Below are 17,173 nucleotides of genomic sequence, written 5' to 3'. Positions count from 1 at the left end.
CTTCTACAAACATTAGGTCTTTTTCCTTTCCTCACTTAAATAACTTGGCTAAAGTTCTACAGCTAAAAAGTGGCAGAATGCCATACTACTCTCCAACCCAGACAGGGAGCATCATTGTCACTGGTGACGTGGCTTTGGTACAGGAAAAGAAAACATACACTGACCTGGGCAGTGACTGGTGGCCCAGCAAACAAGGCCTTATACGCAGAAGCAGCAACAGATAAAGCCCCCTTCACCAGTCCTCCAGCAATGCTGCTCCCATGGTGGTGGTGCCTGGGGAGGAAAACCACATTATTTCCCTAAAAACCACAAACCATTATCTTCCTACAAGATAATCTGGGCTCTAATCCTTGAAAGAAAATGGATTTCCCTGGGGTGTGACCCCGGGAGAATGTGACCGTTTTTCTAGTAGTTTTACAGCTACGAACCTTGGTTAGATGTGGAGCTCAGCTCTACTGCTGCAAAATAAGGGCATACAGAAAACACACCCCCTCTGGTGAGTATACCAGCTTTCTGTCCCAGCTGAAAACTATGTGGTCAAGGGCACAGAGGGGGTATTTAGCAGTCTGCTCAGTTAACCATCTTAGAGGATATACCCCCAAAGGAAATGTGATTTTCTGGGCACTGTAGTGAGGGAGGAGTCCATCTTACCAGTGATCTGAGATGACTGGGAGCAGTGAGGCAGGTGTGTCTAAGAAACTGTTACTAAGATGCACAGTGGGCTTGACCTTCCTGCCTTCTCTTTTGGTACTAAGGTGAGCTGAATTTGAGAACACTGGTCTGGAATATGGAAACTTTTTCTTTCCCCAAAGATTTTATTTTTTTAAGTAATCTCTACACCCAATGTGGGGCTCAAACTCATAACCCAAGATCAAGAGTTACATGCTCTACAGACTGAGTCAGCCAGGTATCCTGGAATGTGAACACTCTTAAATGTAACTGTAGCCCTCTGTTCAGTGTTGCTCACAAGCATCAGAAGAAATAAGAACAAGAAGGAATGATGGCTCTCCTTTGCCCTCTGGAGGTGGCACATGCTTTGAGAAGCTTATTTAAGCAGAAGCAGTATTAGGATATCCACCTGCTTCTGAAGAGGCTGCACAAGGTCCAGTTACCTTGAGTGGTCATAGCTCTTCTGTCTGCTGTTTACAAGTCCTGATGAGCCTCTGGGCTCTAAAAGCAAAAGAGCTATTGGTTAGAAGCAGCATCCACAAGTGCCTACTGTTTCTAACTCAGAGTGAAGCTAGTTTTGAGAGGCAAGCAGCAATCTGATCACAGCACTTAGTCTTTTTTTGGGGGTCGGATTTTGCAAGTGGCTTTAAGTGATAAGAAAGAACTCTCCAGAATGCGATGCAAGGTGACTATTTATTGAGCCAGAAAAACTTGGTCTAAAATCTTATCAACCCATTTATTAGTTTCAAAATACTTTTGGGGTTTTGTTTTTGTGATTAAGAGTGGGAAGTGACTTTGAAGGTTTACTAACAACTTCAAGGTGCTATTCTCCTTAATTTGGAGATAAGAAAACACCCCTGTAGGTTTTATGACTGTGCTGAACTGCTTCAAGGTCACACAGTGTGGAAAGGTGGAGCTGGGCCTGAAACCTAGACTAGTCTAGCACCACAGTCTGTGTTCTTTCCACTGTAGCACAATGCCCACCTCTGTGAGGTCTCATTTAATAAATATTAAGCTGGAGAACAGAAAAGGAGGGAGGGCCACAGAAAAAAGCAAGGGCAGGTTTCTGAATAATGCCAAGAATCACAAAGACACAATGCCTATTTATGCCTGGTGTCATCAGACAGGAGCACAGAAAAAGACATCAAGTGCAGGCTGGTCATTACCTCCTCTGATCTGATCAGGGACTGAAGAAACTTCTGGTATGATAACAGGTAAATCCACTCCCGGGGAACCATCAGGCTGTGCACAAGGAGAGCTCCTTTCAGAAAGACACAATATTGAAAGTCAGTTGAAAAGGCACCTATGGGAACACTGGAGAAACAGTGCACGTGGCACAGCAGTACCAGATTCTCTATAAAGGCTTCACTTTTCTGATCCAGATCTCATGTCTGAGGTAGGGATCAGGTAGAAAGGGCTCACTCTACTGGTTTTCCTTTTCAGTCATAGTCAACCTGGAGAGAGACCAGCTTCAGTTGGGTGGCTCCACGCCTACATCAAGTGGTACTAATAAAGGGAAATGTTTAGCTCCCCGAGAGTGGTTTAAATCCTAGTTAAGGCTCCACCATCTGCCATGCCACAACAGAGCAATGACACACACAAATTGATAATGAAAAATAATTGTACTCTCATTTTAGAATATATGTATTTTTTATAATAGATTAAACATCCTATTATACTTTGGGTTAACAAGAAAATATATTTTTGCTGTCTTTATCCATGCGTCAATAGAGTGGGGAAGGAAGGTCCAGGGATGTATTTCAAAACTGGCTCTCTTAGATCCAGGGTTTCAACAGCAAAAGAAAAAAAAAACAAAAAAAACAAAAACCCTAAAACAAACCAAACCAAACACTGGCTCTCAACAATCAAAACAGAAGTAGACAGACTATACAAAGATAATTAAGAATAAGCACAGCTTTAAATTCAGGATCCACAAATTCTGGGAAATACAACTTTTATTCATCTAAATTCAGACTTTCCTATGGGAAATAATCCCTTCCCATTCTGACAAACAAAACAGGTTCTGACATCAAGTTGTTTCCTCTCTATTCCACCTGTAAAGAAGAGCCCAGCTGAGTGGGGTGTGGATGGTACCTGGACAGTTGTGGTGGAGGCCCCACCACCTCTGGGGTCAGAGGTACTGTGTCCAGAGTCTGTGAGGTCATGAGGATGTCATTGATGCTCTGCCCCTGCAACTGGTTCTCCCCTTCAGCAAGCCTCTCCCCAGCCTCAATCCCAGGTTCACCTTCAGCCCCTCGCTCTAGGCCTGGCTGTGAGAGTGCAGAGCTGTACATGGAGTCGCCCAGGGGACGACTAGTGTCAAAGCACTCGGGCAGGATGATGATGTAATCCTCTGAAGAAGTAGAGGACTGACTCTGAACTTCATCTTTGAGCTCATCCTCCTCTTCCTCCTCCTCCTCCACGACAACTTCTTTGGTGTAATGGACAACATCCTCCTGTTCATCTCCAAGTGGTCCCTCTTCAGGGGAAGCAGATTTCACTAGAGGATGAGAGCAATCAATTTTCAGCTATAAGCTACAATCATGAAAGCCAGAGTAGAGGGATGGCCAGAGGGAAGGGCTGCTGCTAGAACCACTTGTGGCCACATTAAAAGTCTGAAGCCTAAGCAAAGCCAGAAAGAACCAAGCTCACAAGGTACAGAGAAACACCAAGGCCTCTGAGAAGCACCATGAATCTTAAAAACAAATCAAAACTGATACATTAGCTAATAGAGCTATAACAAGAGAAAACATTAAGTGGTTAGTACCACAGGGCTATACGCTTACTTTCCTCCTTTTCTTTGCAAAGTAACGGATAGTCATGGCAGAAAATTGGCAAAGTGAGGATGAGGGAATAAAGAGATATCTATAATCCTTTCAGAGATAACTACCGTGAACATTTTTTGTTATGCATATGTACATAAGCGTGTGTGTGTGTATGAGAAATGAATGTATGTGTGGGGGAAAGGAGTGTGTGTATTTTCAACAAAAGTGAGACAAATATAGTATTTAAAGGTATAGATAAAATTTCATTATAATAAACATAAACTTTCCCACATTATTTTGATGAACTAGAATTTGAATTTTCAGATAGTTCTTGAAATACACAGTATGGGCTCTACCTATCTTATATCTAGATATTTCTGTTATAGGGCAGCCCAGGTGGCTCAGCGGTTTAGCGCTGCCTTTGGCCTGGGGCACGATCCTGGAGACCTGGGATCAAGTCCCACGTTGGACTCCCTGCATGGAGCCTGCTTCTCCCTCTGCCTGTGTCTCTGCCTCTCTCTCTCTCATCTTTGTGTATTCTCATGAATAAATAAATAAAATCTTAAAAAAAAAAATTCTGTTGTAAAGGAAATTGACTACAGCAGAATTAATTAATTAAAGATTTTACTTATTTATTCGTAAGTCAGAGAGACAGAGACAGGCAATACATAGGCAGAGGGAGAAGCAGGCTCCCTATGGGGAGCTCAATACAGGACACAATCCCAGGATCCCAGGATCATGCCCTGAGCTGAAGGCAGATGTGCAACTACTGAGTCACCCAGCCGCCCTGACTTTGGCAGAATTTAACCTTGGGAAACTTAGTTTATTTTTTTATTTTTTAAAATTTTTTTATTTATTCATTGAGACACACACACACACACACACACACACACACACACACACACACAGAGGCAGAGACACAAGCAGAGGGAGAAGCAGGCTCCATACAGGAAGCTTGATGCGGGACTCGATCTGGGGTCTCCAAGATTACACTCCAGGCTGTAGGCGGCGCTAAACCGCTGCGCCACAGGGGCTGCCCCGGAAACTTAGTTTAGTATTCCTGCTTCTGCCCACTATTCCTGGACTGTCTTTGTTTTGTTTTTTAAAGATTTTATTTATTTGAGAGAGAGAGAAAGTGTAGGAGCAGAGGGGGAGGAGCAGAGGGAGAGAAAGAAGCAGACTTCCTACTAAACCAGGACCCCAATGCCATGTGGGGCTCAATCCCAGGACCCTAGGATCATGACCTAAACTGAAGGCAGATGCTTAACCCAGTTGAGCAACCCAGGCACCCTGTCCTGGACTGTATCTTTGGAGAAAGGACACAACTCAGCTGCAATGGAGGTCTCTGCTGAAAAAGCTCTGTCAACTTACAGGAAGACTCCTCACTGCAAAATCCAGGCAGCTCAAGTAGCTGCTGTTCCTCTGAGTTATGTAGCTGTAATTCTGCCCCTGAGTGCGAAAACAGGTTATGGTAGCTACTTTGCTCCTGAGGCTATAATTAAAATAGTCAGGTAGTGTGTGTGGAGTCTAAAGAAACCACCATGATCATCTAAATTCTAACAAAGATCACTCAACCTCCATTCTCAGCGAAGAAGAGCACTTCTTCCTACTCAGATTGGGTAGTCACAATTCAAATACAGCCCTGCTGGGTGGGAGGACTCAGGGACACTCACTGGTCAGGGACTTCTGTCTGCAAGGTGGGTTGTGGTCTGGGGCAGCATCCAAGGTGAGGGATCGGATTACAGTCTCACACACAAATTGGGTCCCACTCAGATCATCTTCTGCTTCCTCCACTGAGGTGACATTCTGAGGCTTCCTCTTTACTGAGGCCGTGGGATCTGAAAGACACAAACCTTGTCTGCACTTGGTGTTGAGGAGCTTTTCTTTTTAAAAAAATATTTCATTTATTTATTCATGAGAGACACGGGGGGGGGGGGGTAGAGGGAGAAGCAGGCTCCATGCAGGAAGCCTGATGTGGGACTTGATCCTGGGACCTGGGCCGAAGGCAGGCACCAAACCGCTGAACCACCCAGGGATCCCTGAGTGTTGAGGAGCTTCCTCCACAGTCACGTATCCATACTGATCCCATGCCATGGGACAGCTGCTATCTGTGCCATGTGAAGGTGAGGGGACTTCACAAAATGAGAGGGTACAGAAAACCCACTCACATGCTAAAGTAAGGGTAGGAGGGAGTATGTGTGAAAATGGTATAATATGGAAGGGGACAATACAAATACTTGTCAAATATTTAACCCCTTACCAGGAAGCACTTTAAATCCCGCCCCTTCGCTCTCTTCCTGAATCTGCCCCAAGCCTGGCTTCTCTATTAAAGGATTGTCATGCGGCAGAGGAGACATGCAGGGAGTCATATCTGGAGAATGAAGACAGAGGAACCATCAACCAAAAAAAAGCATCATATCATCAACAGTCAGTGTCTAGAAACAGCACCTCACAGACTTCTTGCCTCTTACAGGACTGAAATCAATCTAGGTATGCTTCGAGGCCTGTTGTAAAGAATTTCTCCAGACCATTAGGTGTGGAAGTAACTCAGATCAATAAATACAGGAAGGATCAAAGTCATCTGGCCTGAGAAACCATGGCCAAGACGCAGGACCAGGAATGTAAAGGAATAAAAAAAATAACAATTTAAAGAAAAATGGAGAGGAGGGCTCCCCCCCAACTGTATTTTTTTAAGTAATCCCTAAACTAAATATGTAGCTTGAACTCACAACCCCGAGACCAAGAGCCATACATTCCACCAAATGAGCCAGCCAGGAGCCCTTATGGTGGGGAAGTCTTGCACAAACGTGTATTGTTGACTCTGATAGAGGACAGGGAAAAGAAGGAAAATGGACCCATGGGTGCAGTTTTAATGTCTCATGGTAAGAAAAATCCTTGCCATGTATTACCTCAGAATAAGACATTCACTACTAGAGTCTAGGCTGTAGCACTTTTGTGTCTGTTAATAAAATAAACAACATGGGTTGAATGACATTCTTACCCACGGGAGTATTGTGGGGCACTCTTTCCAACTCTTGGACAATGTTTATATCCAACAGCTCAAAGGACAACAGGTCCTAAGGACAAAAAGGGCAATGTTAGGCTACCTGCAGTGGATGCTTGAGCCAGGTTTTGTCTTGAGGGGACTTGTAAGTCACTGAGCTCCACACTTTCCTGGACTCTGTTCAAATTCATGCCTCACCTCAGTCAAGGGAAATCAAGAAAAGAGGGATGGGGATGAGACGTTCAAATACCCAAGGGGCAGGAAAGAGAGAAAATGCAGTGGGGGTCAAAGTGAACTCAAAAAGCAGAAATGCAGAGGCAACTAAAGGGAAGCTGTGGGGAAGCCCAAGACGGAGTTCCTGATTCAGAGAAGAAACATTTAGTTAAGAGGCTTGCTTCCACAGGCGATCCCCTTGCCATTCGAGGCATATGATCGAAGTGGGCCAATCTCTAACTTGTGGGACACTGCCCTGTGGCTTTACCACCTTCTCCTCAAGAGGGTAAGGACTCTTTTTCCACAATCTTTTGTCCCTTGCCCCCCAAAGTGTTCAATCTTCTACCTGGGCAGTCAGAAGGTCCACAGATGGGATGTAGAGCTCTCTCTCGCTGGCCACATTTTTTGTCTTCTGTGGGATGCAGGTTCCTGTCTCTTTGGTCTGCTCAGTCACTTCATCAAGCTGAATTTCTTCTTTAGCCAGAAGAAAAGTTTCCTGTACAGACAAACCGTTGGGACAAATTTTAGGCCCTCAACTGAACTCAGAAGGTAAGTGTACAGTTGCCTCCCTAAAAACCAAAACACTGTGGCACCTCTACATTTTTTAAAGTTTATTTTGAGATCATTTTAGATTTAGAGAAAAGTTGCAAAATAAATTTTTGCAAGTGAGGGTAGGTGAGGGGGGAAGAAAAAAATACTACCCCCTAATAATGAGAAGTTGCTTAAACAAACTACAGCAACTAAAAACAAGAGCAAGACTTCATTAGTATTTAGGGAACATATGCATGGGATGTTCAGGAGAGATGAGTGTTAAGGAGCAAAGCCATCAGTCCAGCTGTTCAACAGCCCTGTCTTCCCTCGTGCAGCAGAGGCTGGCCAAAACATCATTATGAAGGGATACAAAGGCACCAAGGGACAGCTGTACCAAGATCTTAAGGACACGCAAACAAAGCCCAAGGAATGGGCCCAATATAAGTAAGCATACTGGTGTTAGGGGGAGGAGCTACCCTTTTCCTGATTTCTGGAGGAACGACCAGCTGTGAGAGGGCTGTTGTAGCTTTAGTCTCCCCTTCCAATGCTCACCTCTTGCTGGCAGGAGAGCTCATCGGCTTTGCTTGAGTGAACCATGCCCTTTTCAATGTTCTCAGGGCTCTCTGTGGAGGGGAAAGGATCCACTATGATACTGCACCAGACCCGAGGTCCAAACTGCTGGCCTTTGTGAGAAAGACGCCAATGGGAAGTATATGTTCCCTCCAAAGCTGGGGCAATGAACTCCACAGACACCACCCCTACATGGCCGGCCTTCAGGCAGGGAACCAAAACGTCTTTCTTTTCTGTAGAAGCCAAGGTTAGGTTTCCCCACATGAACTTGAGCTGAAAAGAACAGGGACAAGAAAAAAACAGCTTGTCAGCTGAGCACTGCCACTTCAAATTACCTCATCTTTATTCTGTGGGGAAAAAAATTACCTTTGTGTCTCCACTCCACTTGACATTTCCTGTATTTTTCATCCTCCAGTGCTTGATAAACTTGGTTCCTGGCTGAAGATGAGTCCCATCGGGCAAATTCTCATCCACAAATGCTGCACTGAGGGTTGGCATAACTGGGGCACAGGGCTGCAAAGGGAGCCTGAACAGAAATTCAGATAGTCACTTGTGTTGGGTATGATGGCTTCTGAATATTTAACCCTATGGCTCAAGAGTCTGAGAGTAACTCTTGATGCATTTGCCTAAAAATACTACTAATAGGGGGTGCCTGGCTAGCTCAGTCAGTAGAGTAGACTCTTGATCTAGGAGTTGTAGGTTTGAGCCTGACATTGGGGGTACAGATTACTTAAAAATAAAACCTTATAAAAATACTACTAATATAATCCCCCACATATGCACACATGCTCTCTCTCTCAAATAAATCTTTTTTTTTGGCATCCCTGTTGGATCAGTGGTTCAGCACCGTCTTCAGCCCAGGGTGTGATCCTGGAGACCCGGGATTGAGTCTCACATTGGGTTCCTAGAATGGAACCTGCTTCTCCCTCTGCCTGTGTCTCTGCCTCTCTGTGTGTCTCTCAAGAATAAATAAATAGAATCCTGGGGATCCCTGGGTGGTGCAGCGGTTTGGCGCCTGCCTTTGGCCCAGGGTGCGATCCTGGAGACCCAGGATCAAATCCCACATCGGGCTCCCGGTGCATGGAGCCTGCTTATGTCTCTGCCTCTCTCTCTCTCTGTGACTATCCTAAAAAAAAAAAAAAAAAAAAGAATCCTAAAAAAAAAAAAAAACCAACCTATTTTTTTTTTTTTTTTAATTTGAGAGAGAGAACACTCGTGTGTGCACAACAAGCAGAGGAGGAAGGGATAGATGGAGAGGGAGAAGCAGACTCCCCACTGAGCACAGAGCTCAACACAGGGCTCAATCCCAGGACCCTGAGATCATGACCTGAGCTGAAGTCAGATGCTTAACTGACTGGCCACTCAGGCACCCATAAATAATCTTTTATTTTTATTTTTATTTTTTTTATAAAGTCTTTTTTTTTTTTAATTTTTATTTATTTATGATAGTCACAGAGAGAGAGAGAGAGAGGCAGAGACACAGGCAGAGGGAGAAGCAGGCTCCATGCACCGGGAGCCCGATGTGGGATTCGATCCTGGGTCTCCAGGATTGCGCCCTGGGCCAAAGGCAGGCGCCAAACCGCTGCGCCACCCAGGGATCCCTCTTTTTTTTTTTTTTTTTTAAAGAGTTTATTTATTTATTCATGACAGACACAGAAAGAGAGAGGCAGAGACACAGGCAGAGGGAGAAGCAGGCTCCATGCAGGGAGCCCGGTGTGAGACTCGATCCCGGGTCTCTGGGATCACACCCCAGGCCAAAGGCAGTGCTAAACCGCTGAGCCACCGAGGCTGCCCAAATAATCTTAATAAATAAATAAAAATAAAGAATCAGACAGATTTGGGTGCCTGGCTGGCTCAGTCAGTAGAGCATGCAACTCTTGATTTCTGGGTTTTAAATTTGAGCCCCATGTTGGTTATAAAGATTAGTTAAAAATAAAATCTTAGGGGCGATTGGGTGGCTTAGTCAGTTAAGCACCTGCCATTGGCTCAGATCATGATCCCAGGGTCCTGCGATCAAGCCTCATATCGGGTTCCCTGCTCTGTGGGAAGGCTGTTTCTCCTTCTCCCTCTGCCTGCCACTCCCCCTGCTTCAGCTCACTCTCTGTCAAATAAAATCTTAAAAACAAAACAAAACAAAACACAAAAACAAACCACAATTAAAAATAAAATCTTAAAAAAAATAAAAAGACAAATCTCACTCCTGAAGTGAAAAAGCTTTGGTAAGAGTAATGGTCCATAAATAAGAGAACTGGAGAGCCAGGCTCTTCAAATCCCAACTGCCTCCAGTGAAGAAAGGTCATATCAGCCAGTATGGAACCTCATTGGCTGCTCTAAGTGTCAACAATGACTATCAAACCACCCTTTAGAATGCTAGATCAGAGAATGGGAAGTTTTAATTCTTTCTTTTTTTTAAGATTTATTTGAGAGTGCGTGAGCAAGCATGTGTACACACACTAGTGAGTACACGGAGAGGGAAAGAGAAACTTCAGCAGACTTCCCATGAAGCAGGAGCCTGATAAGGGGCTCGATGTCAAGACTCTGAGATTCTGACCTGAGCTAAGTCGGATGCTTAACTGATTGAGCCACTCAGGCACCCCAAGAATGGGAAGTTTGAGTCTGGGTGTTAGGGGCTGCAGATAAGTAAGAGAAAACCTGATTGAAGTTCTGGTTTCGGAAGGCTGGACCTCCAGCCTAGGTGCCCCACCCTTGGGCTTACATCAGGGTGTTTGACTGCAGCAGGCTCTCGGATCGGCCTAGAGGGGACCTGGGGCTCTGGAGTCCATGGATGGAACTCCACAGATGAATCTTCCTGTGGAGCTTAAGCTGTTTTTTGAGTTCTTTGACCTCTGCCTTTCGTTGTTTCTTCTCCGCTCGCAACCTTTGCTTTTCTGCTTTAAGAAAATTCTTGTCGACCTGTTTCTGGAGCCTGTGAGGTAACAAATAAAAAGTCTTAAAAAAAAAAAAAAAACCCAAAACCTCACAAATATTGAAGCTATCTTGAGCCACTGGTAGCCTCCATCAGTGCCAGCTTCTAGCTTAACTTCTTTCTACAGTTCTCGTTTCTGTCTCATTAGCTTCAGCTCATTGTCCCCATTATCACACATAACTAGAAATGCACAGGAACTAAGTAGACTGTCTGCAATTTGATCCCTGCCCCATCACAATGGAGACACCCATCAGAGAACAAGCCTCCTGTGTACTTATGTTTTTACCTGGCTTGTTCCAGAGCAGCAGGAAGACGAGGGCCAGGGAACCTTGGGTGAGAGAACGCTTCAGAAGAACCCATCACAGGTCTCCGCAACTTCAGCAGGATGTGGTTGGAGTCATGGGTATATGGCCCCGATTCACAATCTTCACAGATATTATAGGATGGGCACAGGCTGTGGGGAAAAGCATGACAAGTCCTGGTGACACAGGAGACCAGACTTCCATACTGGCTGTATTATCAGCTGGGTGTGGTAACCTGAGCATGTCACCTGGCCATGCTCTATCTCAAGTTTCCTTATTAATAAAATGAAAGTAACAGCATTTAACATGTATCTGTTTCAAAGGACAATCTATGGGAGGAAGCAAAATATGAAAGCATTTGGAATAACAGGGTGATAATCCCTGATGATGTAATTTTGCCTTGGGGAACATAATTTGTCTAGTTCTGTTAGTTCAAATGCATATGTGAATACAACAACAATCTGAATAGTTAACCTTTGTATAGTATTTTTTGTGGGTGACAAACAGCTTATTTCTAATCCAGAGCAGGTATCTATGTGTGATATCCAGAGACAGAGTATGCCCAATTTTCTGCTACCTCTCCAGATGCCAGGAAGGCCTGTTCAGAGGTCTTCTAACATGTATGCATTCCAAAGTGAGTGCTTACCTGCACTGGTAGCGCACACCAATGATCCTCCTTTGGCAGCTGTTGCAAGCAATACGCCAGTTGAACTGGTTTTCTGGCAAAAACAGCGTTTCCTCTGAAATGGGCATTGAGCCTTCTGATGGACAGGAACCCAAGGACGGGTTCTGGAGGACAAGCTTCTCATGTAATTTCTGTTCAAGTTTCTCAACCGTTTCTTTAACTACTTGTTCTCGGAACTAGAATACAGAACAGATTAACGGGAAAAAAACCTCAGTTCCAACATTGGAAAAAAGTCTGAAGATACCAAATAGACCAGACACCTCACCATCTCTGGTGTAAGAACATCATAAACAGCTACTAACTACTGAACAAATGGACAGAAATGTAACAAAAAAAAAAAAAAAAAAAAAAAAAGAAATGTAACAAAAGAAGGTCTATTCTTTCCATGGGTACACTGAGGATACCAGAAAAAATCATTGTGATGAGTAGGTTTCTAACCTCTTCCTTCCTTCTTACCTAAGCACAGAGATTTGTTCCTTTCCCTTACATCCTTAGAATAAGGCTCCCTCTTTTTCTGATACATCCCTGTAGAAGTTAGGAACTTTCTGGACTAGATTTGCTCTAGTTTAGAAATGATTAGCTATACTCTTCATTCATCTGCCCCAGAGGCAGCAGCCGTGTGGGTTGAGCTTTCTATTTCTCCCACACTTCACCTGTGCCAACACAGCTGCTAAAGCCTACTCCAGAGAGAACACTCACTGTCTCCAGGTAGCTTGTAAACCAGTCTGGGGGCTTGTCCTGAGGCTGGTCTGTGTCGCGGGGAGCAAGTGGAAACCGCTGCAAGGAAACACAACCCAAGATCTTAGAGAAAATATTTTTTTCTTCTGTTTGAAATAACTATTTTTTAAAAAAGATTTTAAATTTTTTTTAAGTAATCTCTATACCCAATGTGGGGTTCGACCTCACAACCCTGAGATCAAGAGTCGCATATTCTACCAACTGAGCCAGCCAGGCACCCTATTTAAAATAATTTTCCTGAAAAAAATATTTCCTGAAATGTAGTACTTTGAGGTTTCTTTTTTGTCAAATAATATAAACATATGGCAAAAAAAACCCTAATAAAGGATGCCTGGTTGGCTCAGTGAGTGTCTGCCTTCAGCTCAGGTCCATGATCCCAGAGACCTGGGATCAAGCCCCATGTGGGGCTCTCTGCTCAGTGGGGAGCCTACTTCTCCCTCTCCCTCCCCTCCACTTGTGCTCTCTCACTCAAATTAAGAAAATAAATAAAATATTTTTAAAAGGTATGAAGAAGTATACAAGGAAAATAAAGTTTATCATCCTATTGCCCTCTCTCCAGAAGTGTAACCAGTTAGTTTTTTTCTTTTTTATTTAATTTATTTTTATTTTTTTAAAGATTTTATTTATTTATTCATAGAGAGAGAGATAGAGAGGCAGAGAGAGAGAGAGAGAGAGAGAGAGAGGGAGGGAGGGAGGGGCAGAGACACAGGCAGAGGGAGAAGCAGGCTCCATGCAGGGAGCCTGACATGGGACTCCATCCTAGGTCTCCAGTATCACACCCCAAGCTGCAGGCGGCGCTAAACCACGGCGCCATGGGGGCTGCCCTTCTTTTCTTTTTTTCTTTTTTTTTTTTTTTAATTTTTATTTATTTATGATAGTGAGAGAGAGAGAGAGAGGCAGAGACACAGGCAGAGGGAGAAGCAGGCTCCATGCAGGGAGCCCGATGTGGGATTCGATCCCGGGTCTCCAGGATCGCGCCCTGGGCCAAAGGCAGGCGCCAAACCACTGCGCCACCCAGGGATCCCATCTTTTCTTTTTTTAAAGATTTTTTTTCATTCACTTGTCAGAGATACAGAGAGAGAGAGAACACAAGCAATGGGGAGTGGCAGGCAGAGGGAGAAGCAGGCTCCACACTGAGCAAGGAGCCCAACTTGGGGCTTAATCCCAGGGTCCTGAGCCGAAGGCAGATACCCAACTGACTGAGTCACCCAGGCATCCCCAGTTACCAGTTTCAAATAGGCAGAGGGGCATCTGCCTTTGGCTCAGGACATGATCTTGAGGTTCTGAGACCAAGCTCTATATTGGGCTCCCTGTTCAGCAAGGAGTCTGCTTCTCCCTCTGCCCCTCTCTCCGGCCCTCCCCGCTTGTGCTCTCTATTCTCCCCCTCAAATAAATAAATAAAATTAAGGGATGCCTGGGTGGCTCAGTGGTTTAGCATCTGCCTTTGGCTCAGGGCATGATCCCTGAGTCCCGGGATGGAGTCTCTCACTAGGCTCTGCTTCTCCCTCTGCCTATGTCTCTGACTCTATCATTAATAAATAAATAAATTAAAAAAAATAAAAAAGGGATGCCTGGGTGGCTCAGCGGTTGAGCATCTGTTTTTGGCTCAGGGAATGATCCCGGGATCCTGGGATCAAGTCCTGCATCTGGTTTCCTGCATGGAGCCTCCTCCCTCTGCCTGTGTCTCTGCCTCTATGTGGTCTCTCATGAATAAATACATAAAATCTTAAAAAAGAAAAAAAAAAAAGTCAGGCAGAGATGGTAACAATAATTCCCAAATCTTTAATGCACAATTCAAATGTTATACCGGAGACAATGAGACAGAAGGCTAGAAAAATTGTAGAGACAGGTCCTGTTCCCTTCATACCTGTGCTGCAGGCTCCTCTGGGGTCTTCATGTCTGATCCTAAGACCTTCACTAGTGACGAATAATGTGCAAGTGGCTTCTTCCCTGCCCTCAAGACTGGCCGTTTTTCTGGTACAGCTGGTGGTGGGGCTTCATCAACACGGGAGCCTTCGTGGACTTGCATCTGCAGTTGGTTTCCCTGCTTAACTGCCATCTGAAAGCAAATGGTATGAAATAAAAACATTGTGTGATTCTTCTTTCCCAAATGAAATCTCAAAGACATTTAAACAGAACAGGTATGGTGAATTATGCTGAAAATACCAGGATTTACCTTTATTAAATCACATGGTATATAACATGTAATAGCCCACTGTTTTTTACCCAAAATGTTAACTAGGAATGGTTTTATTATCAAAAACACAAAAGTAGATTTAGGATAGCACTTTATTATGTGAGATATTCTCACTGACTAGGTTAATACTTTTCTGTTAAACTGGTTTTTATGTAGGACCCCACTTATGGATTTGAATTCCAACTTTAAAAAAAAATCAATCCTAGACTACCAGAACCCAAGAAACTTAAAGTTATATCCTATAACTAAGCATTTATTTTTCCAATAGTATTTCGGGAAGCATGGTTGAGTGGTTACCTCTTTTGAAAGAGCATCTTCTTAAAAATCCTATTTTGAAAACTCTACTTGAAGTACATTTGAGGTTCCATGAAGGTTCTCCAGTGTCCAGAAAGAGATTAGGGGTCAAGTCTATCAGTTTTAGCTCTCCCCCTTTGTAAGCCAGTGATAAGGAGAACAGTTCTTTTATCTATTTTTACACATCAGACTTTTAAGCTTCCATTTAAAAATAGCATTCTATGGCCAAAAAGTTTGAAAGGTATTATTTTAAGATGGGGATCAGCAAATTTTCTTAAAGGGTCACGTAAATATTTTAGGCTTGCAGGCCATATGGTTTCTGCTCAAGTCTGCACAAAAGCAGCCACAGACAGTATGTAGTCGGCATGGCTGGGTTCCACTGAAACTTTATTTACAAAAGCATATGGCTGGCCCACTGGCTAGTTTGCCAACCCTTATTCTAGACCATAAGCCAAGAAGCTGGTAGTAAAGTGTATGGTACATCTGTGGAAAAAAATTGCTCAAGAAATCACTACAATGAAATGTGTCAAAATATAAACATGGGATCTTAAGTATCATATAGCAAATACTATGTAAAAATGTCCATAAAGGGATCCCTGGGTGGCGCAGCGGTTTGGCGCCTGCCTTTGGCACAGGGCGCGATCCTGGAGACCCGGGATCGAATCCCACGTCGGGCTCCCGGTGCATGGAGCCTGCTTCTCCCTCTGCTTGTGTCTCTGCCTCTCTCTCTCTCTCTCTGTGACTATCATAAATAAATAAAAATTTAAAAAAAGAGAAAATTTCCTTAAAAAAAATGTCCATAAAAGTCTTGCTTCCTTTTTTTTTTTTTTAAAGATTTATTTATTTATTTATTCATGATAGAGAGAGATAGAGGCAGAGACACAGGCAGAGGGAGAAGCAGGCTCCATGCAGGGAGCCTGACGTGGGACTCGATCCCGGGACTCCAGGATCGCGCCCTGGGCCAAAGGCAGGCGCTAAACCGCTGAGCCACCCAGGGATCCCCAAAAGTCTTGCTTCCTGAGACAGGGAGGCTTATATAACATCTAGATTCCAGAGGTCTGAGATTTTTTTTTTTTTTTTTTTTTTAGAGAGAGTGAGCGAGTTGCATGCATGCATGCATGTGAATAGGGTGGTGGAGGGAGGGGCAGAGGGAGAGTGACAGGCAGGCTCTCTGTGCTCAGCAGGGCTGGATCCCAGCACCCTGAGATCAGGATCTGAGCATAAGGCAGACTGAGCCACCTAGGCACCCCCTGGGGTCTGAGGTTGCTGACTAAACAGGCAAACAGTGATTATGGGAAAGAGAGGAAGCCTGTAGAAGACTTTTTTTTTAGTGAAACTACTGTAGCTTCTGAGAATAGAGAAAGAGAAAAGCCAGGAGTAGGACAAGGGTGAAAGTGTGTGGGGGACAGCATGTTACAACAGCTTAAAAGCAAAGAAGAGATGGGGTGCCTGGGTGGTCCAGCTGGGTAAGCAGCCAACTCTTGATTTTGGGGTCGTGAGATCAAGCCCCAAGTTGGGCTCTGCACTGGGGGGGAGGAACCTGCTTAAGATTCTCTCTCCAAAAAAAAAAAAACAAAAAAAAAAACCCAAACCAAAACAAAAAAACCAAAGAGGAAATAGGAAGACCACATGGAAACTGGGGAAGAAGGAAACTGTGAAGCACGAGATTATTAAGAGATGAGTATCTCAACTAAGAGAAACCAAGGAAGGGCCTGAATGTCCAAAATGAAGAGACTAGCTGGTAAATAAGGATTTCTTAGTAAAAAACAAGACTGGTTAAACTGTTGAATCAAGTGGCACCCACAATGGCATTCTTGACCCGGCAACAAAAAGAGTAAATCCAACTCCCAATTAAAGAAATATCTTGCCTTGGGGCACCTAGGTGGCTCAGTTACACATTCGACTTTTTTTCTAAAAGATATTTATTTATTTATTTATTTATTTATTTATTTATTTATTTATTTATTTATTCATTCATTCATTCATTCATTCATTCATGAGAGACACAGAGAGAGAGGCAGATACAGGCAGAGGGAGAAGCAGGCTCCATGCAGGAAGCCCGATGTGGGACTCGATTCTAGGCATCTGAGATCATGCCCTAAGTCAAAGACAGACACTCAACTGCTGAGCCACCCAGGTGTCCCAGCATTTGACCAACTTTTGATCTCAGCTCAGATTTTGATCTCAGGTTTGTGAGTTCAAGCCTCACTCTGGGCTCCACAATGGGCGTGGAGCCTACCTTAAAAAAAAATTTTTGTTGTTGTTGTTCCCTCCCTAAC

The 17,173-nt window shown here is 44.0% G+C and overlaps 1 protein-coding gene across 3 annotated transcripts in view; it reads right to left on the bottom strand.

Annotated features, from left to right (window-relative positions):
- Nucleotides 1-17,173, bottom strand: part of NBR1 (NBR1 autophagy cargo receptor) — a 32,920-nt gene that overhangs the window by 4,936 nt on the left and 10,811 nt on the right. For all 3 annotated transcript variants that reach the window (XM_072780687.1, XM_072780685.1, XM_072780686.1), the window contains exons 6-20: nt 14,271-14,462; nt 12,365-12,442; nt 11,627-11,841; nt 10,965-11,132; nt 10,469-10,678; nt 8,119-8,278; nt 7,735-8,025; nt 6,998-7,147; nt 6,436-6,511; nt 5,695-5,805; nt 5,108-5,272; nt 2,764-3,169; nt 1,836-1,930; nt 1,113-1,170; nt 165-273 (exon numbers count right to left, since the gene is read on the bottom strand). In XM_072780687.1, the coding sequence (XP_072636788.1) occupies nt 165-273; nt 1,113-1,170; nt 1,836-1,930; nt 2,764-3,169; nt 5,108-5,272; nt 5,695-5,805; nt 6,436-6,511; nt 6,998-7,147; nt 7,735-8,025; nt 8,119-8,278; nt 10,469-10,678; nt 10,965-11,132; nt 11,627-11,841; nt 12,365-12,442; nt 14,271-14,462 (2,484 nt within the window). The remainder of the gene's footprint in view (nt 1-164; nt 274-1,112; nt 1,171-1,835; nt 1,931-2,763; nt 3,170-5,107; nt 5,273-5,694; nt 5,806-6,435; nt 6,512-6,997; nt 7,148-7,734; nt 8,026-8,118; nt 8,279-10,468; nt 10,679-10,964; nt 11,133-11,626; nt 11,842-12,364; nt 12,443-14,270; nt 14,463-17,173) is intronic.

The sequence above is a fragment of the Canis lupus genome, chromosome 16 (assembly GCF_048164855.1).
Source record: "Canis lupus baileyi chromosome 16, mCanLup2.hap1, whole genome shotgun sequence".
Classification (NCBI taxonomy): domain Eukaryota; kingdom Metazoa; phylum Chordata; class Mammalia; order Carnivora; family Canidae; genus Canis; species Canis lupus.
This window is presented reverse-complemented; position numbering and strand designations above follow the sequence as displayed.